Source organism: Melanostigma gelatinosum (assembly GCF_949748355.1).
Source record: "Melanostigma gelatinosum genome assembly, chromosome: 4".
Classification (NCBI taxonomy): domain Eukaryota; kingdom Metazoa; phylum Chordata; class Actinopteri; order Perciformes; family Zoarcidae; genus Melanostigma; species Melanostigma gelatinosum.
In genome coordinates this window covers 26514844-26530971 of record NC_136637.1, presented here as the reverse complement: position 1 = coordinate 26530971, position 16128 = coordinate 26514844, and the positions used below count along the sequence as shown (strand labels likewise).

At 42.9% G+C, this 16128-nt stretch overlaps 1 protein-coding gene across 1 annotated transcript in view; it reads right to left on the bottom strand.

Annotated features, from left to right (window-relative positions):
* Positions 1 to 7292, bottom strand: part of polrmt (polymerase (RNA) mitochondrial (DNA directed)) — a 40990-nt gene extending 33698 nt beyond the window's left edge. Inside the window, exons 1-5 of the mRNA XM_079267871.1 lie at positions 7137 to 7292; positions 6780 to 6878; positions 5697 to 6514; positions 5179 to 5312; positions 463 to 649 (exon numbers count right to left, since the gene is read on the bottom strand). Coding sequence (XP_079123997.1) covers positions 463 to 649; positions 5179 to 5312; positions 5697 to 6514; positions 6780 to 6878; positions 7137 to 7278 — 1380 coding nt within the window. The 5' untranslated portion in view covers positions 7279 to 7292. The remainder of the gene's footprint in view (positions 1 to 462; positions 650 to 5178; positions 5313 to 5696; positions 6515 to 6779; positions 6879 to 7136) is intronic.
* Between the last annotated feature and the right edge of the window lie 8836 nt (positions 7293 to 16128).

Below are 16128 nucleotides of genomic sequence, written 5' to 3'. Positions count from 1 at the left end.
TTAAGAGTTTATTAAAAGCAACTGATCTTCCTCATACGGACTGTGTGTGTGTGGTTTGATCAGATTTGATTGACAGTAGTCTGACAACATGAGCAACCAAACCGCAGACAGATTTTGATTTTTTTTTTTTTAAATATTGATAAACTCTTTTTATATTTATTCAACTTTGATTTATTCAGGATAATCCCACCGAGATTTTGAATCGCTTTTACAACGGGGGTCCTGGTCTCTGAAATACGTTATCCTGTTCTCCAACAGACCCCTACCCACTTAAAGACAGTGAGAAAAGCATGGACAAAAAAAAACTTTAAATAACCTTAACTGTTCAAACTTTGGGAGAAAATAATGTGTTCATTTAAGGAGACATCACTCAAAGCCAAGCGTTATTATTGAGAAAATAGGCTGTCAGTGCCTGTAAGTAATGATGTGTCAGTGTACGGTGTCAAAGCGAGCTTGCGATACCTGTGTGTAGAAGTCGTGGACCAGCGATGAGGAGCATTCGGTTGTGCTCGCGTTGAGGCCGGGACAGTAGTCGGGCTGGACGATGTGCACGGCCTTCAGCACCATGTCTCTCTCATCCTGCCGGAACACACAGCGGCTGAACAGGTAGTCCACAGACAGGCCGTCCTCCTCCATCTGGCTCAGGCACCTGCACACACAGGGACATACAGTTGGTGAAGCAGGTTGTTATTGGCCCTGGAGCAGATTTGAGCCATGTTACAGCTGTGGGGACGCTCATCAGAACAACTGGCTGCATATTCATTTCATGCCAGGTTTTGAGATTTTTGGCGGTTAAATCTCCGCTATTGGAATTTCTTTGGAATAAAATCATGCCGTCCAGTTACTCCCCACAGACTCATATGCGATCTATGAGTAGCAATTGCCAATAGTACAGTCAATAGAGAGTGTTAGAGTAGGAATACAGACTAGACATCATCTGGTTAACCTTTAAGACACAGAACACCGAAAGAGCTTTATTCAACCAGATAAAATGCAGTGGCTATCTGGCCAAGAAGGCAGCAAAGTTTAGTGTCTAATGCACATTGATTTCATACAATATATTACGGAGTAAAAACTAAAGTCTACGCATCAACAGGAGAGGTTAAATAGACACAGATAGTGGATGACACTCAAGTCAAAATGACAACAAGACAAAAGCACTGACTGATCGACTAAAATGTCTTTCGCCGATCAGTCATTTTTAAGCTTGGTCATGCTGCGTGACTTATTGCTTTGAAAATTAGGAACACATCTCTAATAAACAAAAGATTTAAAGTGGTGCTTTTGAGCGATTCATTGTGGAGGAACTCAGTTTTACAGATCCGTCAGTCGGTCGACAAAAAAGGAGCGTTAGTCGTGTAAGAAACTCTTTGGTCAGGACAGCCGTGCTTAAGACAACAGCTGTTTTGTACAAGAGTTTAATACATTATTGTGACATGTGTGTACTTTGTCTTTATACTTTGCTTTGTGATTTACTGGAAATTTTATATATTCCCTTTGAAAAGGGTCAAAATGTATTCATGTAAAAATAGCATTGCTTGTTTTGTAAAAGCTGCTTGTGTTTTCCTTAAAACATGCGTACACAGACACAAACACACACACATGACGAAATATAACCTCCACACAACTCTGTTGCAGAAAGTTATTTGCTCAGTGTGTTGGTTCAGATTCAGTCTTCAGAAAGTTGACTCAGTAGATTTTCATTTGCGTGGGAGATCATGGTTGTTATGATGGAACAGACTTTGGAGTCTGATCACAAGTTCAGAGATCACGACCTTCTGACCTGCCTGTTGATGTGGGAATGGGAGTGAGATAATCATTTTGCCGGGCTACTGATTAATTCAGCTTTTAAAAAAAGTCCCTCGTCTGTCGGATCATTGTATATGTCTCGCCGTCCCTAATCAACAGTTGCAGAATATCAATTGAAATATTTGCACTGACGGGGCCTTTCTGTCAGAGGCAAAGCATGAGCTGGAGACAGAGGCAGACGGGCGCTGACGACATCAGTGAAATGTATATTTGAATATAATCTCCTCGAGAGAGCACAGTCTCCATGACTGGACTGCAGCATAAAGACAATAGCAATGTGCAACCAATCACCAGAATCTAAATGAGGCGTAATAACATGATTATATTCATGCACACTTTAGGGTATAAAGCCCAACAACGAGCCTGAAGATCATGTTTGGTTGCACTGCTCCCTTGAGGTAAATAACAGAACTACACGACTATGCCGAGAGACGGAAACGAGGAAGCCCCATTTGTCATCGACCACAGAGGATGAGAGAGCTCTGCTTCACCCTGCACTGCTTTTCCTAAAGACAAATAGAAATAACAGCGCGCTAATTACCGTCTGGAGGAAACCTTGGCTCAGCAAATTACACCGACTTATTATATCCAGAAGTGAGCTGGGTTCTGCACAGAAATTTAGAAATAGAACTAACAAAGCCTCGTATTACAACATTCTGTCGGACGTCTAGTATTTGAAGTTATGAAGTGTACGTCATATTTCTGAGGTATTTGCACTCATGCCTCGGATTCTCGTGTGATGCAATGTGCAATTTTGGTCGGAGTAAATGAGAGAGCCTCCAACAAAGAGAGGATTAGTCTGGGTGCCGGCACTGTGGTCCAGAGGAACAAAGACGGCAGAGAGGTTGAAAGATAGGGCATAATCAGCCTGGTGGCTGCTCTGCTGCACCCTCGGGGGCAAAGAGCTCCAGAGGACACAGCACTTACAAAAGGGAAAAACTTAGAGGGATAAGGGTGTGTGAGTCAGAGTGAGTGAGTGAGTGAGTGCGAGAGAGAGAGACAGAGAGACAGAGGAGAGGGGAACAGATTGGTACATTGAGAGCGAGGATGCTGCAGGGGAGACTTCAGAGAAGAGAGTGATATTAGGAGAGCACAGCAGTCGGGCCATAATAAATAGGTAGAAAACACAGTAAAGGAAAGAACAGGCAGACTACAAACACACTGAGTCACGGAGAGAAATGATGATGGTGAGGACTGCTCAACCAGAGACTGAGCAGGAGGTGCTCCGCAGCAGAACAGCGATGTCATACGAGCATCGGCTTACAGTGATCGATGGGACCAACCAGACACCTACCCACAACCCCACTGGCCCGCTATTGGCCCACGCTGCATAGGGTGATGTGTCCTGAGTCCAACATCGTTTTGGCAAACTATTTGACGAGCAGCCATTGAAATGAACTACATGGATTTAGGTCTAGTTGCAAAGCAAAACACAGCAGCACCACTGTGTGACAGGATTGCGACAGGCCTACATAAGAGTGATAATGTTTCATAATTTCACTGCAAACTCCTGCTGTGGGAGTGGGTTCTTTTGCACAATGTGATTAGCAGTGCCAGAAGCTGCACTTCAGTTATTCAGACTCAGACTGAAGGCTGAACTAGAGTTGCAAAAATTCAGGGAGAAATTCAAGATGGACTTAACGGGAGTTGGTGGTGAGTTAGCAAGCTAGCAATCCGAGCAGACAATGTGGGCTGTGTGCAAACTTTGGGTTGCACAGCTTGCCCCACCCCCTTCCCCCAAATAAATTCACGAATTAAAAAAAGTACAATTTTCATTTTGAAATTACGCAAAATTCCTGACCTTAACTTTTCCAGAAATTGACGGACCTGTTGCAACTCTTGGCTGAACCTGCACTCCCTCTGTGAATGAAGGGGTCTTATATCGAAAGGACCAAAACGTATAATGCATTCAGGCAGAACTTGTAAACTCAAAAGATAAAACTACCAAGAGGAAGTTGTCTTCAAGTGGTAACTAACCGTAGAACACAGTCAAATTCCACGATACCTGAGTTTACCCTACAAGCCCTGATATTGATCACAACGGACCAACAATGTACAGTTAATAATAAATATCAGGACCAAACCAATAATGGATTTTTGAGGGTGATGCTTAGATCGATAGGAGAGTTAAAAGCTTTTGGAGGAAGATAGCCTTCTCCACATATCATGACGTTTTCTTGAAATGTAGACTGAGAAGAATACTCCTGAACTGGGTCATGGCTTTTTAAAGAGGGCATGAAAGGGCATTGTTCAACAGGGTCTATACAGTATTTGTTCTGCTATAATAACTTCAGGTTAGGCCCCTACGAGCTCTTCTACTGCCTGGGCAGCCGGCCAGCTGCTTGTATTGGCTGCCATCAAACAGGCTCACACACACTGTGACACATGTAGAGTTCTGCTGAAGCTGTGCCCAGTCGGTGGATACTGTATGTGCTATAGGTCATGTCATTAATCAGACTGTGGGTCAGTGACATAAAAACTTGATTAATAATACTTAACGGGGATTTGTCAGGATGACCTAGTTACCGCTGAGACACAACTGGGCTGCTGGCTGTCCTCGATGAAAAGTTAAGTTCACCTCAATGCATGACGGCAGCGTCCTGCTGTCTTTTAACTATTTAATCAGCCTAAGACGACCTCATTAACACTGTGCGTCAGCATGCTGCCACAACCAAAACAAGTCGAGGTGGCCTTGGGAAAAGCTCCAATAATTTGTTTTCGAAAACCTCAAAAATCGACAAATGATTTAAGAAACAAAGCCTGTGATGCTGGGTTGCCATGGAAACAATATCAGAGACGAGGGAAAGGAACCGCAAATGAGGTTCAAAGTGTTATGAACATTTGATCCTGTCAGCTCAACACAGAGGAGACACAGAACACTGGTACTGTGTGTGGCACTCAAAATAAAGCGTGTCTGAATTTACGATTGATACACAAAGACGACTTGTGTTGTTTACAACGGAAGAGGGAAGCTTTGACCATCATTATTTGCTACACATTGCTTCTTCTCTGACGCTATTATTATTAGATTAAAATGGTCTTAAACAGTGACAATCATGTCTTCAATCATAAATGAATAGTATAGGCAAGAACTCAAGAAAGGATGTGCAAAAGTGCAATCTATGAGCACAGCCTGACCCCTGCTGGTGAGCCTCTGTATTACAACTGCTCTCCTCTAAAACTCAAAAAATCTCTGTCCCATGGTAAATGTGCGTTATTACAAACACAGCACATCATGAGTCTTGTTCATAGGTGGTGTGTGTGTGTGTGTGTGTGTGTGTGTGTGTGTGTGTGTGTGTGTGTGTGTGTGTGTGTGTGTGTGTGTGTGTGTGTGTGTGTGTGTGTGTGTGTGTGTGTGTGTTTGTATACCTTGTGATGACCTTTGGGGAGCAGTTGGGATTGCGGCCCATACACTCCAGAGCAGTACAGTAGGATCCCAGATTTGGCTTCAGACCAGCCTCTTCTAACAGGATAAACATGCGGCCAATTTGATTTAACGTGCCCTACAAACAGAGAGAGAGATGCATGGGAGGACCACTTGTCTTTGCTTCCACATACTCTTCATTACCAATGAAACATCTGAAAATTAAACTCAAGTTACTGACAAAAGATGAGAATTCATAATGTTGTTAACTTATAAAATACAACAGAAAGAATGGCAACTACTAGAGAACCTGAGAAGTATTCACAAGTAAGTACACGTGTACCATCATGACTTATAAACAGTGACAACGCAAGATTTACTAGGCTGTTAATAAATCTGAGTGTTTTAATTGGTTAACCACCACACAAAAATAAACCCAGCAGACAGCAGAGAAGAGGGGGAGCTAAACAAATGCTAGTTTCAATCCGTTTTTAAAACATGGTGTCTTGGTCGCTGAACTCACCTTCTTGGCCAACACCCTCATCATGATGTTGTAGACATCCGTGTTCAGGTGTTTACGCCGACTCATAACTCTGTGCTGGCTGAGCAGGAACCGGTGCGCCCTCTCAACGGCCCCGGCGAACACACACGCCTCCAGGTAGGAGCGGATGCTCAGCTGGATGTCCCCGCATGCAGTGGCCTCACCGTCGTCCTGTAGGTGCTGCAAGCTATTCGCCGACGTCCACTGGCTTACCTGTTGACTGAGCCTCCTCTCCAGCTCCTCCACCTTGGCCTGCTCCTCGGCGCTGCTCTGGGCGTCAGTGACAGTCTGCTTCCGGCCCTCTTTACCGGGAACCGGATTTTTAGAGCCCTTCTGTTTCTTTTTAGATTCTTTATGTACCATAGCGGCTGTCCCCGCTGCTGCTGCAGCGGGAACTGCAGCACGAATCTCATCAGACAATTTCATGCGACGACTGTTCTTAATCAAGGGCGTGGTTTTAGATATAGTTTTGTGTGAAGTACCGGGGAGCGTGGAGCTGCTTTTGCTTCCTTTAGATTTGGCGGCAGGTTTCTCCTTTACATTCTTCTGTATTTTCTGTTGAAGGTGCTGCTGCTTTGTGAGTTTGTTTTTCTTCTCCCGAGTTAATTTTTCCATCCAGCGGCTGGGCTGAGATTTAGAAGCAGCTTTAAGAGTCTTTCCGGATTTAGGAATGTCACTTTTCTCCTGAGGTGCCCCTTTGGGACCCTTACCAGATAAAACGGCTTTAACAAAATGCACCTTTGCATGGTGGACATCTAAAACGATGTCAGATTGGAGTTGCTGGATCCTGGCCTCAAGCACTAAGAGAGAAAAACACAAAAGGCAAATCTAATGTGAGTCAACAAAATGATTGACCCGCCTGTTTAGTGATAGACAGAAAGAACTACCAAGTACTCTAGCATACAGGAGTCCTGGACGAAATAGGACACAGATGCAGTTTGGGCTGGAAGCATTCAGAGAAGATCTACAAATATTCAGCATTAAATTGCAAATATTGATCATTTAAGTTACTATTGGGGGTTTGAGATGTGTCAGCATGACAACCTGCCGTCTACAACATCATACCGTCTAACAACTGAGACTGCTCCAGTACACGTTTCTTAGTATCGTCTCTCTTTGGGATCACAAATGAAACATTTCTCCTTTGAAGCAGCAGGGGTGTCTCTGAAAATAAAAACACATACCATTAGAGTTAATAATAAATACATGTTGCAAGACAGTTGCAACAACTACATATTATAAGAGTGATAGGGCGTTCTGCTTTCTGCCAATAAACAATTACTTCTAAGGTCATTTTGCATTATTTTTGCATAAACATACAATTACATTCATATATAACGTTACATCACAATAGTCCTCGGACCACTGGGCAAACTTGTCCATCATACTTGTCACTGCACACAGGAGACTCCTTCGGCTCACCTGATATTCGTCTGACCCCGCCGTCTCTTATCGACACGCACAGCTCACAGCGGTCCGCTAGAGACACGCGAACAGGACATTTCTCAAATAAACTGCGACGACTCAAACATTTTGCAAAGGCACATACTCTGAGGAGTGACATGTTGACATGTAACAACCGCGTTACTCCTGAGCTCTAGGCAGCCATCTTAAATTAGACCAAGCTAGTCGCGAGGAGCGATGATCGTAGGTTAAGGCATGGCTAGAGGATCACAGATAAATCGAGCAGCGATACGTTTTTAAATTGCTCTGTATCTTGACAGGAATTTTGATGTAATGATGGCTAATCATTTATTTGAATGTTAATTGAGGTGTAATGTTATCAGGTCAGCCGGAGTTTTTGTAAAGGTGTTTGATTATCGTCATGATTTCCCGTTGACGTACTTTTGTTGAAGCCATGTTCGATTATCAGGTGTGGGCCATGAAACATTACAAATTATCAGTTGAATATTAATCTAACGTTACACGCTAACATGCTTTTTAGATATAAGGCTCAGTTTAAACAAACTTTCCATCTGTTACAATTACATGGATACAAAATAATACAAAATATTATACTAAATCAATACTTTTGTTGTTTCAAATACATTTTAGAAAATCAATAAACCAGGACATAATTAGATGTATTTAAAGGGCTAGCAGAAATTAGAAAGAGTTTTAGTTATCACCCATATTCATGTATTTTCTCTCTCTTTCTATATTCAACAGGCAGAACTGCACTTGTTTTTTGCTAATTATTTCTTTCTATTTTCTTCGCTGTCTTTTTTTTGACTAACATGAACTGCCATAAACATCAGAGTACGGACAGTGAATTATTGTTTGGCCTACAGGTGGCAGTCTCATCAAAGTCAATCAAAGTAGGAGGTCAAACAGGAGACCAAGGTGAAAACCAGTGTCCTGCAATGATACAAGCAACATTTGTATTCACATACGTGTTATTTTACACCCTCATTTAAATATAGGATTCTCTGAGCTGTTTTGGTTTATGCAACTTTACCATCATTGGTACAATATATAGTTTAGTCTCGAACAGCAAAGTTATGATCATAATCCTGTGTACTGGTTAAACAAGGAAACAAGTTTAAATTAAGAGCCCAGCACACAAAATACGTTTTCTTGAGGAGACGTAAATATTGAATATGCAGCAGACAAAGTGGTGTATTTTATTTGTATCTATTTATTTACTTACCAGAGACAGTGCACATTCATAAATACATCAGCTTCTACCTGTATGTAAATGTGCCAGCGTTCGCTAGAGCACTACTTTTTATCTGTCGTCCCTGGGCAGGTTATTACAAATGACTTACCTGATGTTTTATTACAAAGCTTCAACAAGTTCTGCAGTACAACACAATATGATACATAAATGCATTACAAAAGTTGCAGGTATGTAAAAACAATTGTGTGCCAGAGGTGATGTGGTGAGATTAGTTGTGACTGCAGGTTTAGTTTGCTTTAAGCCATCTCTGATGTTTATGTTTAAAGGTTTGGTCATTTGTGCTCTCTCTTAATTCAACAGGAAGATTGTTCCAGTAGTGACTGGCTCTGACTGAGAGGACCGTTTGCCCAAAATTGCTACGTCTGTATTGTACAACACGGTCCCCTGTGACCTTCAACATGAATGATAAAGTTATGGGAAATTCACATTTTTCTTTGCAAGCACAGAAACTGCCAGTAAAACACGGCATTATTATTAAAGCCAATTTTAAATGATTGTCTTCTTCTTCTTTTGGACTTTTGAAGTTCGAACGTCACAGAGTTTAAATCAAGCGTGACTCATCTCCAAGTTGAAAGCAAAACTGAATGTATCTCATTCACATCCTGTACACTTTCTGACCCCCCAGCAGTGTCGGCCTCCCCCTGTCATGCATCCATAAAGCATTCTTAAACACTTTAGCGGCCCTTTGTGTCTCGGCAGGCTGGAGGTTAACACAAGCACTACTTGACAGTGAGAGAGAGGGAGAGAGAGAGCGAGAGAAGAGGGGGGGGGGGTCCATGCAGTACATCTTTTCTCAGTGGAGGCAGTGGCTGTGGCTGAGAGCACAGCGGTGGGTGTCTGCTGCAGAGCTGTAGGTGAGGATCAGGAGGTGTTTGTTGCCACGGTTCACGAGCAGGGCCCCTTGACAGCCTCGTTTGATGTGGTTGGCCCCTGTCGGCGGCTGGCTCTTTGCGCTGGTGTGACAGTCATTGCCGGGTGAGTGACTGTCAATGCCTCGACCGACAAAAGAGGAGAAGACAGGCATTCATGGGGCCTGATAATGGCCAGGCCAGGACAAGGCTGCCATTCTCACACACTTTGATCATGTGGACTCTTTTGCACACCTTTGTAGGGGCTCCCTATTTGTTTAACAGATGGAGAGAGGGCTGTTTTTTGATGGAGATACTTCTGTGTGAGATGCTTGTGTTGGTAACAGCCTTTGGCATGTGTTTGTGTGTGAGTCTGAGTCTCTTGTGTGTGTGTGTGTGTGTGTGTGTGTGTGTGTGTGTGTGTGTGTGTGTGTGTGTGCACCACTTACATGGAATTAGTGACCTGTGTAAACTAAAACTGCTTCTTAAGGAACTACCCACGTGAGAGACTCCACATGAGACATCCGAGAGGCCATATTCAGAGCTGAATTTGAAAAATGTATTGAAACTTTTTTTTCTTCTTTTTAACAAACACACTTTTGGGCCCAAGCTGCACTTTTTTTACAGCCTTCTGTAAATTTCCGCAGCACTGACTCAAACATTATTATGAAATATTACTCATCACATCACACACTTTATGTCCATTACATTACTGTCCATTACAGGGAGACGTGGCTTCTGCACGGGCCTTTACCGGACTGCTGTGGCTCACAGAGCTCTTACTGCATTTGAAGACGGATTCAATTAGAGAGTCAGTTAAAATGTCTTAAGACGTGTCATGCTACTGCTTGCAAGTGCACGTTAATAGAATAATTTGGAAGAATTATGTAGGCCTATACTTCAAACTTCAATGACGCTATGGCAACCTCAACCTCAACCTCAACCTCAGCGTTCAGACGGGAGAGTGAAGAAATGCTGAGTCAGCAAAGATTTTTTAAAGTGCTTTTTTCATCGTCCCGTTCCCGTTCCTGTCCGTGTGTCCTCTGTAATTGGCTTCTGATACATCAGATCAGCAACGCGCAGATGCTGAGTCACCCCTGAAGAGTCTTTTTTTCTTCTTCTCATCAAACACTATCAGACGGTTGGATCTCTGCTTGCTGGGAGAACTGGGAGGCTGGATCTCTCAGAACTCTTCACAGCATCAGATAGACGACCCACTTATCATAATGCCGCCGACAACAGACAATGGTCACAGAGCAGGACATGCAAAGGGCCCGCGTCCTAAACGGGGCTGAGTTGCGGTGGTCCGGTCAGTTCCTTCAACCACGTCCGGATGTTTGTCAGCCAACCACAGCAGACAGCTCAAAGATACCAAGCACACCTGTGAGTCGGCTCTGACGCAACAACACAGGCAGTGTTGGACGCTGAAAGGAGGAATTGCATAACAGCTGAAACTATGAGGATTCACTGCCAACGAATAATACGTGTGAGATAATTTCCGAATGCGAGTGCAACTTCCAGTTTAGCATCTACAATGAAGAGAAAGTAGATTGTTGTCTGGAAACAGTTTTGTTTAAAAAAAACAAACACCTCCCTACCACTGAGTTACAAACTGGCAGAATGTCAGCACTCTTAAAAGTACGAGGTCATGGGTGAGCAAAAACACAACTGCAAGAGCAAGAGGGAGAAAAAGAGAGACAAAGACTTAGCAGGCAGGCGAAACAATTAATAATAGGGAGCTATTACTGAGGGATTGTCAGTGCTAGGAGGGAGGTCGGGTTTCAGACCCTTTTGAAGACTTTGATGGTACAAAACAGGCCTCATTATTGAGATATTATCTCTATTCATACACTTACAGAGCCGCTTGGATTCCTGCTGGGAAAGATTAGGTTCCTCCACTTGAGAACATCCTCCTTGGGTGCCTGGCTCACAGAGTGGTGTTCTCAGCTCAGGGCACACCCACACAAGTCCAGACTGAAATATCTCTTCAACTGTTGTGATTGATTGAAGGTGAAACTTCATGGTCCCCAGAGGATGAGTCCTAACGACGATGTTGATCGCCTGACTTCTCCTCTGAGATCACATTTGTAGCTTTGAGTGAAACGTGACAACAATTATTAGACAGCTCGCCCGGATATTTGGTTCAGACACTCATGTTCCCCTGAGGATGAATTTCGATCCTCTGCCACCGTCATCATGTCACATTTCTAATTTGTCCAATACTTTGGTTTCGGACCAAATACCTGCAAAACGAATGGCATTCCCAGCAGCCACAGCTGTGGTTTGTGTCGAGTGTTAATTAGCAAATGTTAGCACGTTAACAGGCAAGGCAAGTTTATTTGTACAGCACATTTCAACAACAAGGTAATTCAAAGTGCTTCACATAAAACCATTAAAAGCATCAAAACACAAGGCAAAAGAAAAGGAGATTTCAAAAACAATTAAAAAAACAGTGTAAGAAATAAAATGCAGCAGTAAAATGCAGAAATGCAGGAAATTGATTGATTGAAACAGGCTAAAAACTAAGCTGTGTTAGCATTCAGCTCAAACTACTACTGTGCCTCTCACAGAGCAGCCCTGTCTCCTGCAAAATGACGTAACCGTACAACTGAAGTGCACTCTCCATTACGGTTAGAGTGAAATGTATTGTTTCCAGGATTACTGTCGGTTTAAACACGTGGTTAACGTTGTCAAGTGAAAGAAAGCAAAAAAACAACAAAGCGTCTTGAGGTTCGGTAAAAACATCATTAAAATGTTTACGTTTGTTAAGTTATTTAAATTACGGACGCAAATTAAAATTGGTTTCACACGGGTCACAAACATTGTGTTTGTTTTTCCCGCCTGTCCACCCAAACATCCACCCTACGCGGAATATAATTAGAAACGTATCTACAACAGAAAGAGATTCAATCCAGGAGAAAATACTTTCCCTTGAAAAGTAACTGACAATGCTGTTTCATTGTAGAGGAATGTCATATTTGGGTGACAGAGTTGAACACAGCCACAAGCATCAGCCATTTTTTCTCCAAAGGTTTTCTTGTACCTGTTTCTGATCGATGTAAATAGAAGTTATGCAGTGGTTTGCACCATGACCAATCCATTAATCCAATCCTCATTATATGTCACAAAGTTGAAATAGTTTTAATTGCGTCCTCAACATCAAAGATGCAAACTGTATAACAGTGAGAGAGATTGCACGTTATGACATTTAACAAAGAAACACATTATGCTTGTGTCTGCTCTGGCACTGAGCTCAGAGCCCAAACATTTGCTTCCAAGACACCACAAAGCAATCTGCTGCCACATCTGACACTCACATGAGGCCCGAGCTTTGTTCTTGACCTCGGGGGGCACTCTGATTTTTTGAGAAGTTACATCGAATGATTGTATGATTTTAATTACGGGGAGTTTTCGGCAAAGAAAGGACAACTGGAACTTCCTGAGGCTTCCTTTACTCTTTTGTTTCTCTCTTTGTTTTGTTTGCTTGTATGTGTGTTTGGCACCACTGTGTGAGACAACACTCCAACAGAAAAGAATGAGACACCTCGTCCTCTATCAGAATAAAATAAGAGTGATTCATTTATTTTCTTAAATGAACTTAAATTAAAATGACATTCATGTTATTTTAACATAAAGCAAGGCGCTGTAGTGTGCTGAGAAGAGGGTCTACCATGTCCTTACTGGTTTCTAAAGTAGTTGGAATACTTTTAACTTCAGTCAAGATACAATTACAAAATGTCTGTGTCTCTCTTCCTGACTGTAATGTGATCAGAAAAGTAGCATGAATTCTAGTTTAACTTCTGTGACCTGAATGAAAAAAGTTGGCAAATCAATGTCATACTGGAAAAATAAATGGTAAGGGCTGTTGGGGAGTTTACAATTGACATATGGAGTCTGCTGGGACTATTAGCTGGAAGGATCATTTGACTTGCAAGCATGTGCAACAAAACAATCTTCCTCAATCAACAAGAAAAGTGAAGCAGGATGTAGCAGGTTGATTTTTAACTTGAAACGTGTCACTTCTTCAGAACAACAAGCGTGTCTAACTGATTAGTTACCAAGAGTTCCCAAGTGGCCCAGATGATGCAGCTCCATCAGTGTTTCACACTTTTGTCAGTCATGAAGCAAAGGCAACTGTTATCCAAATGCCTTGCATAAATCTTTCAACAAATATTGTTACAGTGCTGAAAGAGAGAGAAGAACAAATGAAATACTGAGCCAAGCCTGCAAACACTCAGATGTCCTCAAAACTATATCCATGTTTTTGTGCTTGTTGAAGATGGGGAAACAAGTTCATCACTTAACGAAGAACACGTTCACAATCATCTCTGTCCCTCTCTGTCTTTCACCGAAAACTGTCCTATGCAGAACAGACTTCCAAGGACAGAGACGGGAGGATGAAACCAGAGGAAGTCAACAGACACGGCAGCGTGGTTTAATTGAGGGTGAAAGACTGTGATTTTTACGAAGGTCCCACATAGATCTATGCTGAAAGCGGCTTTGATGTGGAGCCCAGCGGGCACCAGAAGACCAGAACATACTGGCAGGTAGACAGGAATGGTTGGGGGAGGACTGGAGCTGGAAGTTAGGAGAAAGAGGTGACTGGACTCGTTCTCATAAGTGTTTTGTTTTATGATGGGAAGGTTTAAAAAGGGGCTAGCGGCACAGCAAGTCTCTGGGGGGCAGTTAACAAGCTGAAGAGTGTGAAGTGACTGTCACCCTCTTTGAGCACGTACTCCTCAAACACACCTCCAGCCCAGGACAAGCGTGGCCTCAGGGTGGTACTCATAATTGAAAGAGGGACTCTTTTAAAAAGGAGGGAATTGCCGCTGGACAGCCCCACTTGAAAACCTCTGCATCTTCTCTCACTAATTCTCTCACTTTTCGTTCTCTTTTCGTCGATCCACCAGCACAGTTTTCGTCTCACTTTGAAAATGTAAAAACTTTAAAGGGATCGTTCGACATTTTATTCCAATTCATGGTTGTTGCATCTGCCACGTCCATGTAGATCCGCCCACAGTTTGTGACTGTGTGGACGACAAGCGCACGGACTCCAGAATCCAGAAAAAGTTAACTGGATGCTTGTACTGTGCATGTTTTTATGTACTGTATGTCCCATCCTGTCCCATCGCTGTAAGCCTCTCTTTGAAGTCTCCATCTTGTTTTCTGGAGCCAGCAGGCAGTTAGCTTAGCTTAGGTTAGCACAAAACAAAACAAAAGGGAAACAGCTAACTTGGCTCCGTCCAAAGGAAACAAAAGCAGCCCAGCACTTCTAAAGCTCACTACTTTACATAATATATGTTTCATTTAAAGAACAACATATTCAACAGTGTTTTTTTACAGGGGATTATGTGTATTTCTTGGACAGGACCAGCACGTTTCTGGAGTCCACTGGTTTACTGACAACTGATTTCTTTGCTCTCGTTCACGTAAACGAAGGAAGGGAAATAACTCTGGATTTGGCTATTAGTGCATTTTTACAACTTTTACGACCTGATGATTTAAAGAAGGGCTATCCACTGAGCAACAAAAGTCTCTTTCCCAATGTAAGTCAATGGTAAAAGATCTTTGTGAACCAACAGCATCATGTGATGGACACTTAAGTTGTAATTCCACTGTTTGACCAACATGTAAAATTTGCTTCAAATCCCAGCGCTCTTGGGGTTTGAGCCAGACGAGCTGTTTCACCCCGTTTCAAGTCTTTATACTAAGCTAGGCTAACTGGCTAATGGCTGTTTCTTATATTTACCGCGGCGCATATAGTGGTATCAATGTTCTCCTTTAACTTGCAGCAAGAAAGTACAGAAGCATACTTACCAAAATCTTCCTTTATGTTCGAGTTGGACAGGATAAAATGTTTTTGTCTTCTTCACATATTAACAATACACAATCGCGAATACGCGAAGTAAAGATTCATCAAACCCGAATGGGCTTTCTTGCCCTAATCAGGTTCATTACACGGCTTGTAAAAAACAGACAAGAGTGTGGGAAGTCACAATAAAAGGTGTTCTTCATTTCCGTCCTGCTCCCCCAATTTAAATGGCAAAGATCAGAGAAGGTGTTCCATTGAAATATTAACACAGGTGATCAGAAAGTCTCTCAGGCTTCATCTGGACTAACTCTGCAGACACTCCTGCAACCTGCTCTGTGTTTCCGACTGCTTGATGATTCAAACCAGCAGCGGCCAAAAAGAAAAAAGGCTCCCTTAATTTGCCACATGTGGCCAGAGAGAAGAAAAGAGAGTGAAGGTGTCAAAAAAACCCAGTCTCCGAGCTGGTTCACTGGACAGTAATGGAGCTGATTTGGCCGTGTTGCAAAATGCTTCACTGTTCACATGAAGGGGAGACAGCAGAGGTTCTGGGATGGGCAAAGCAGATGTAAGTCTTTCCAGGTGTCCGTGACGAAGAAAATAAAAAAGAAGAAGAGGATAATAAAATCTTCAGGTGAAAAGCAAATGACTTGTTTCTCACAGAATAAACTTCTCGGAGAGAGAGAGAGAATAGAAAAAAGAAAGGGGACGGTGCTCTATGCGGGCTTTCCTCATTTGTTCAAAATGGTTATGAATGAGTGCGGTGGCCCCACCCCACCCCTCTCTCTTTCAACCCCCTAGATGCTGGCCCTGCCCAGGATAAAATGCAGGACGACTCAGCCGGTGCCTCCACAGAAGAGAGGACTGACTGACTGAGCGTGAGGCCATTCACTTACTGCTTCACTGCCCCGTGCTATAGCTGACACACACTCGCTGGCTGCCGCTCACTCACTGACACACAGACACACACTCTCACTGCCGAGCTCTCTCTCTCTGTCGCAAACACACACCGGCTCTCTCCCTCTACTCGCTCACTCCCTCTCTTTCTCTCTCCCTTTCTCTCAGTATCACACACAC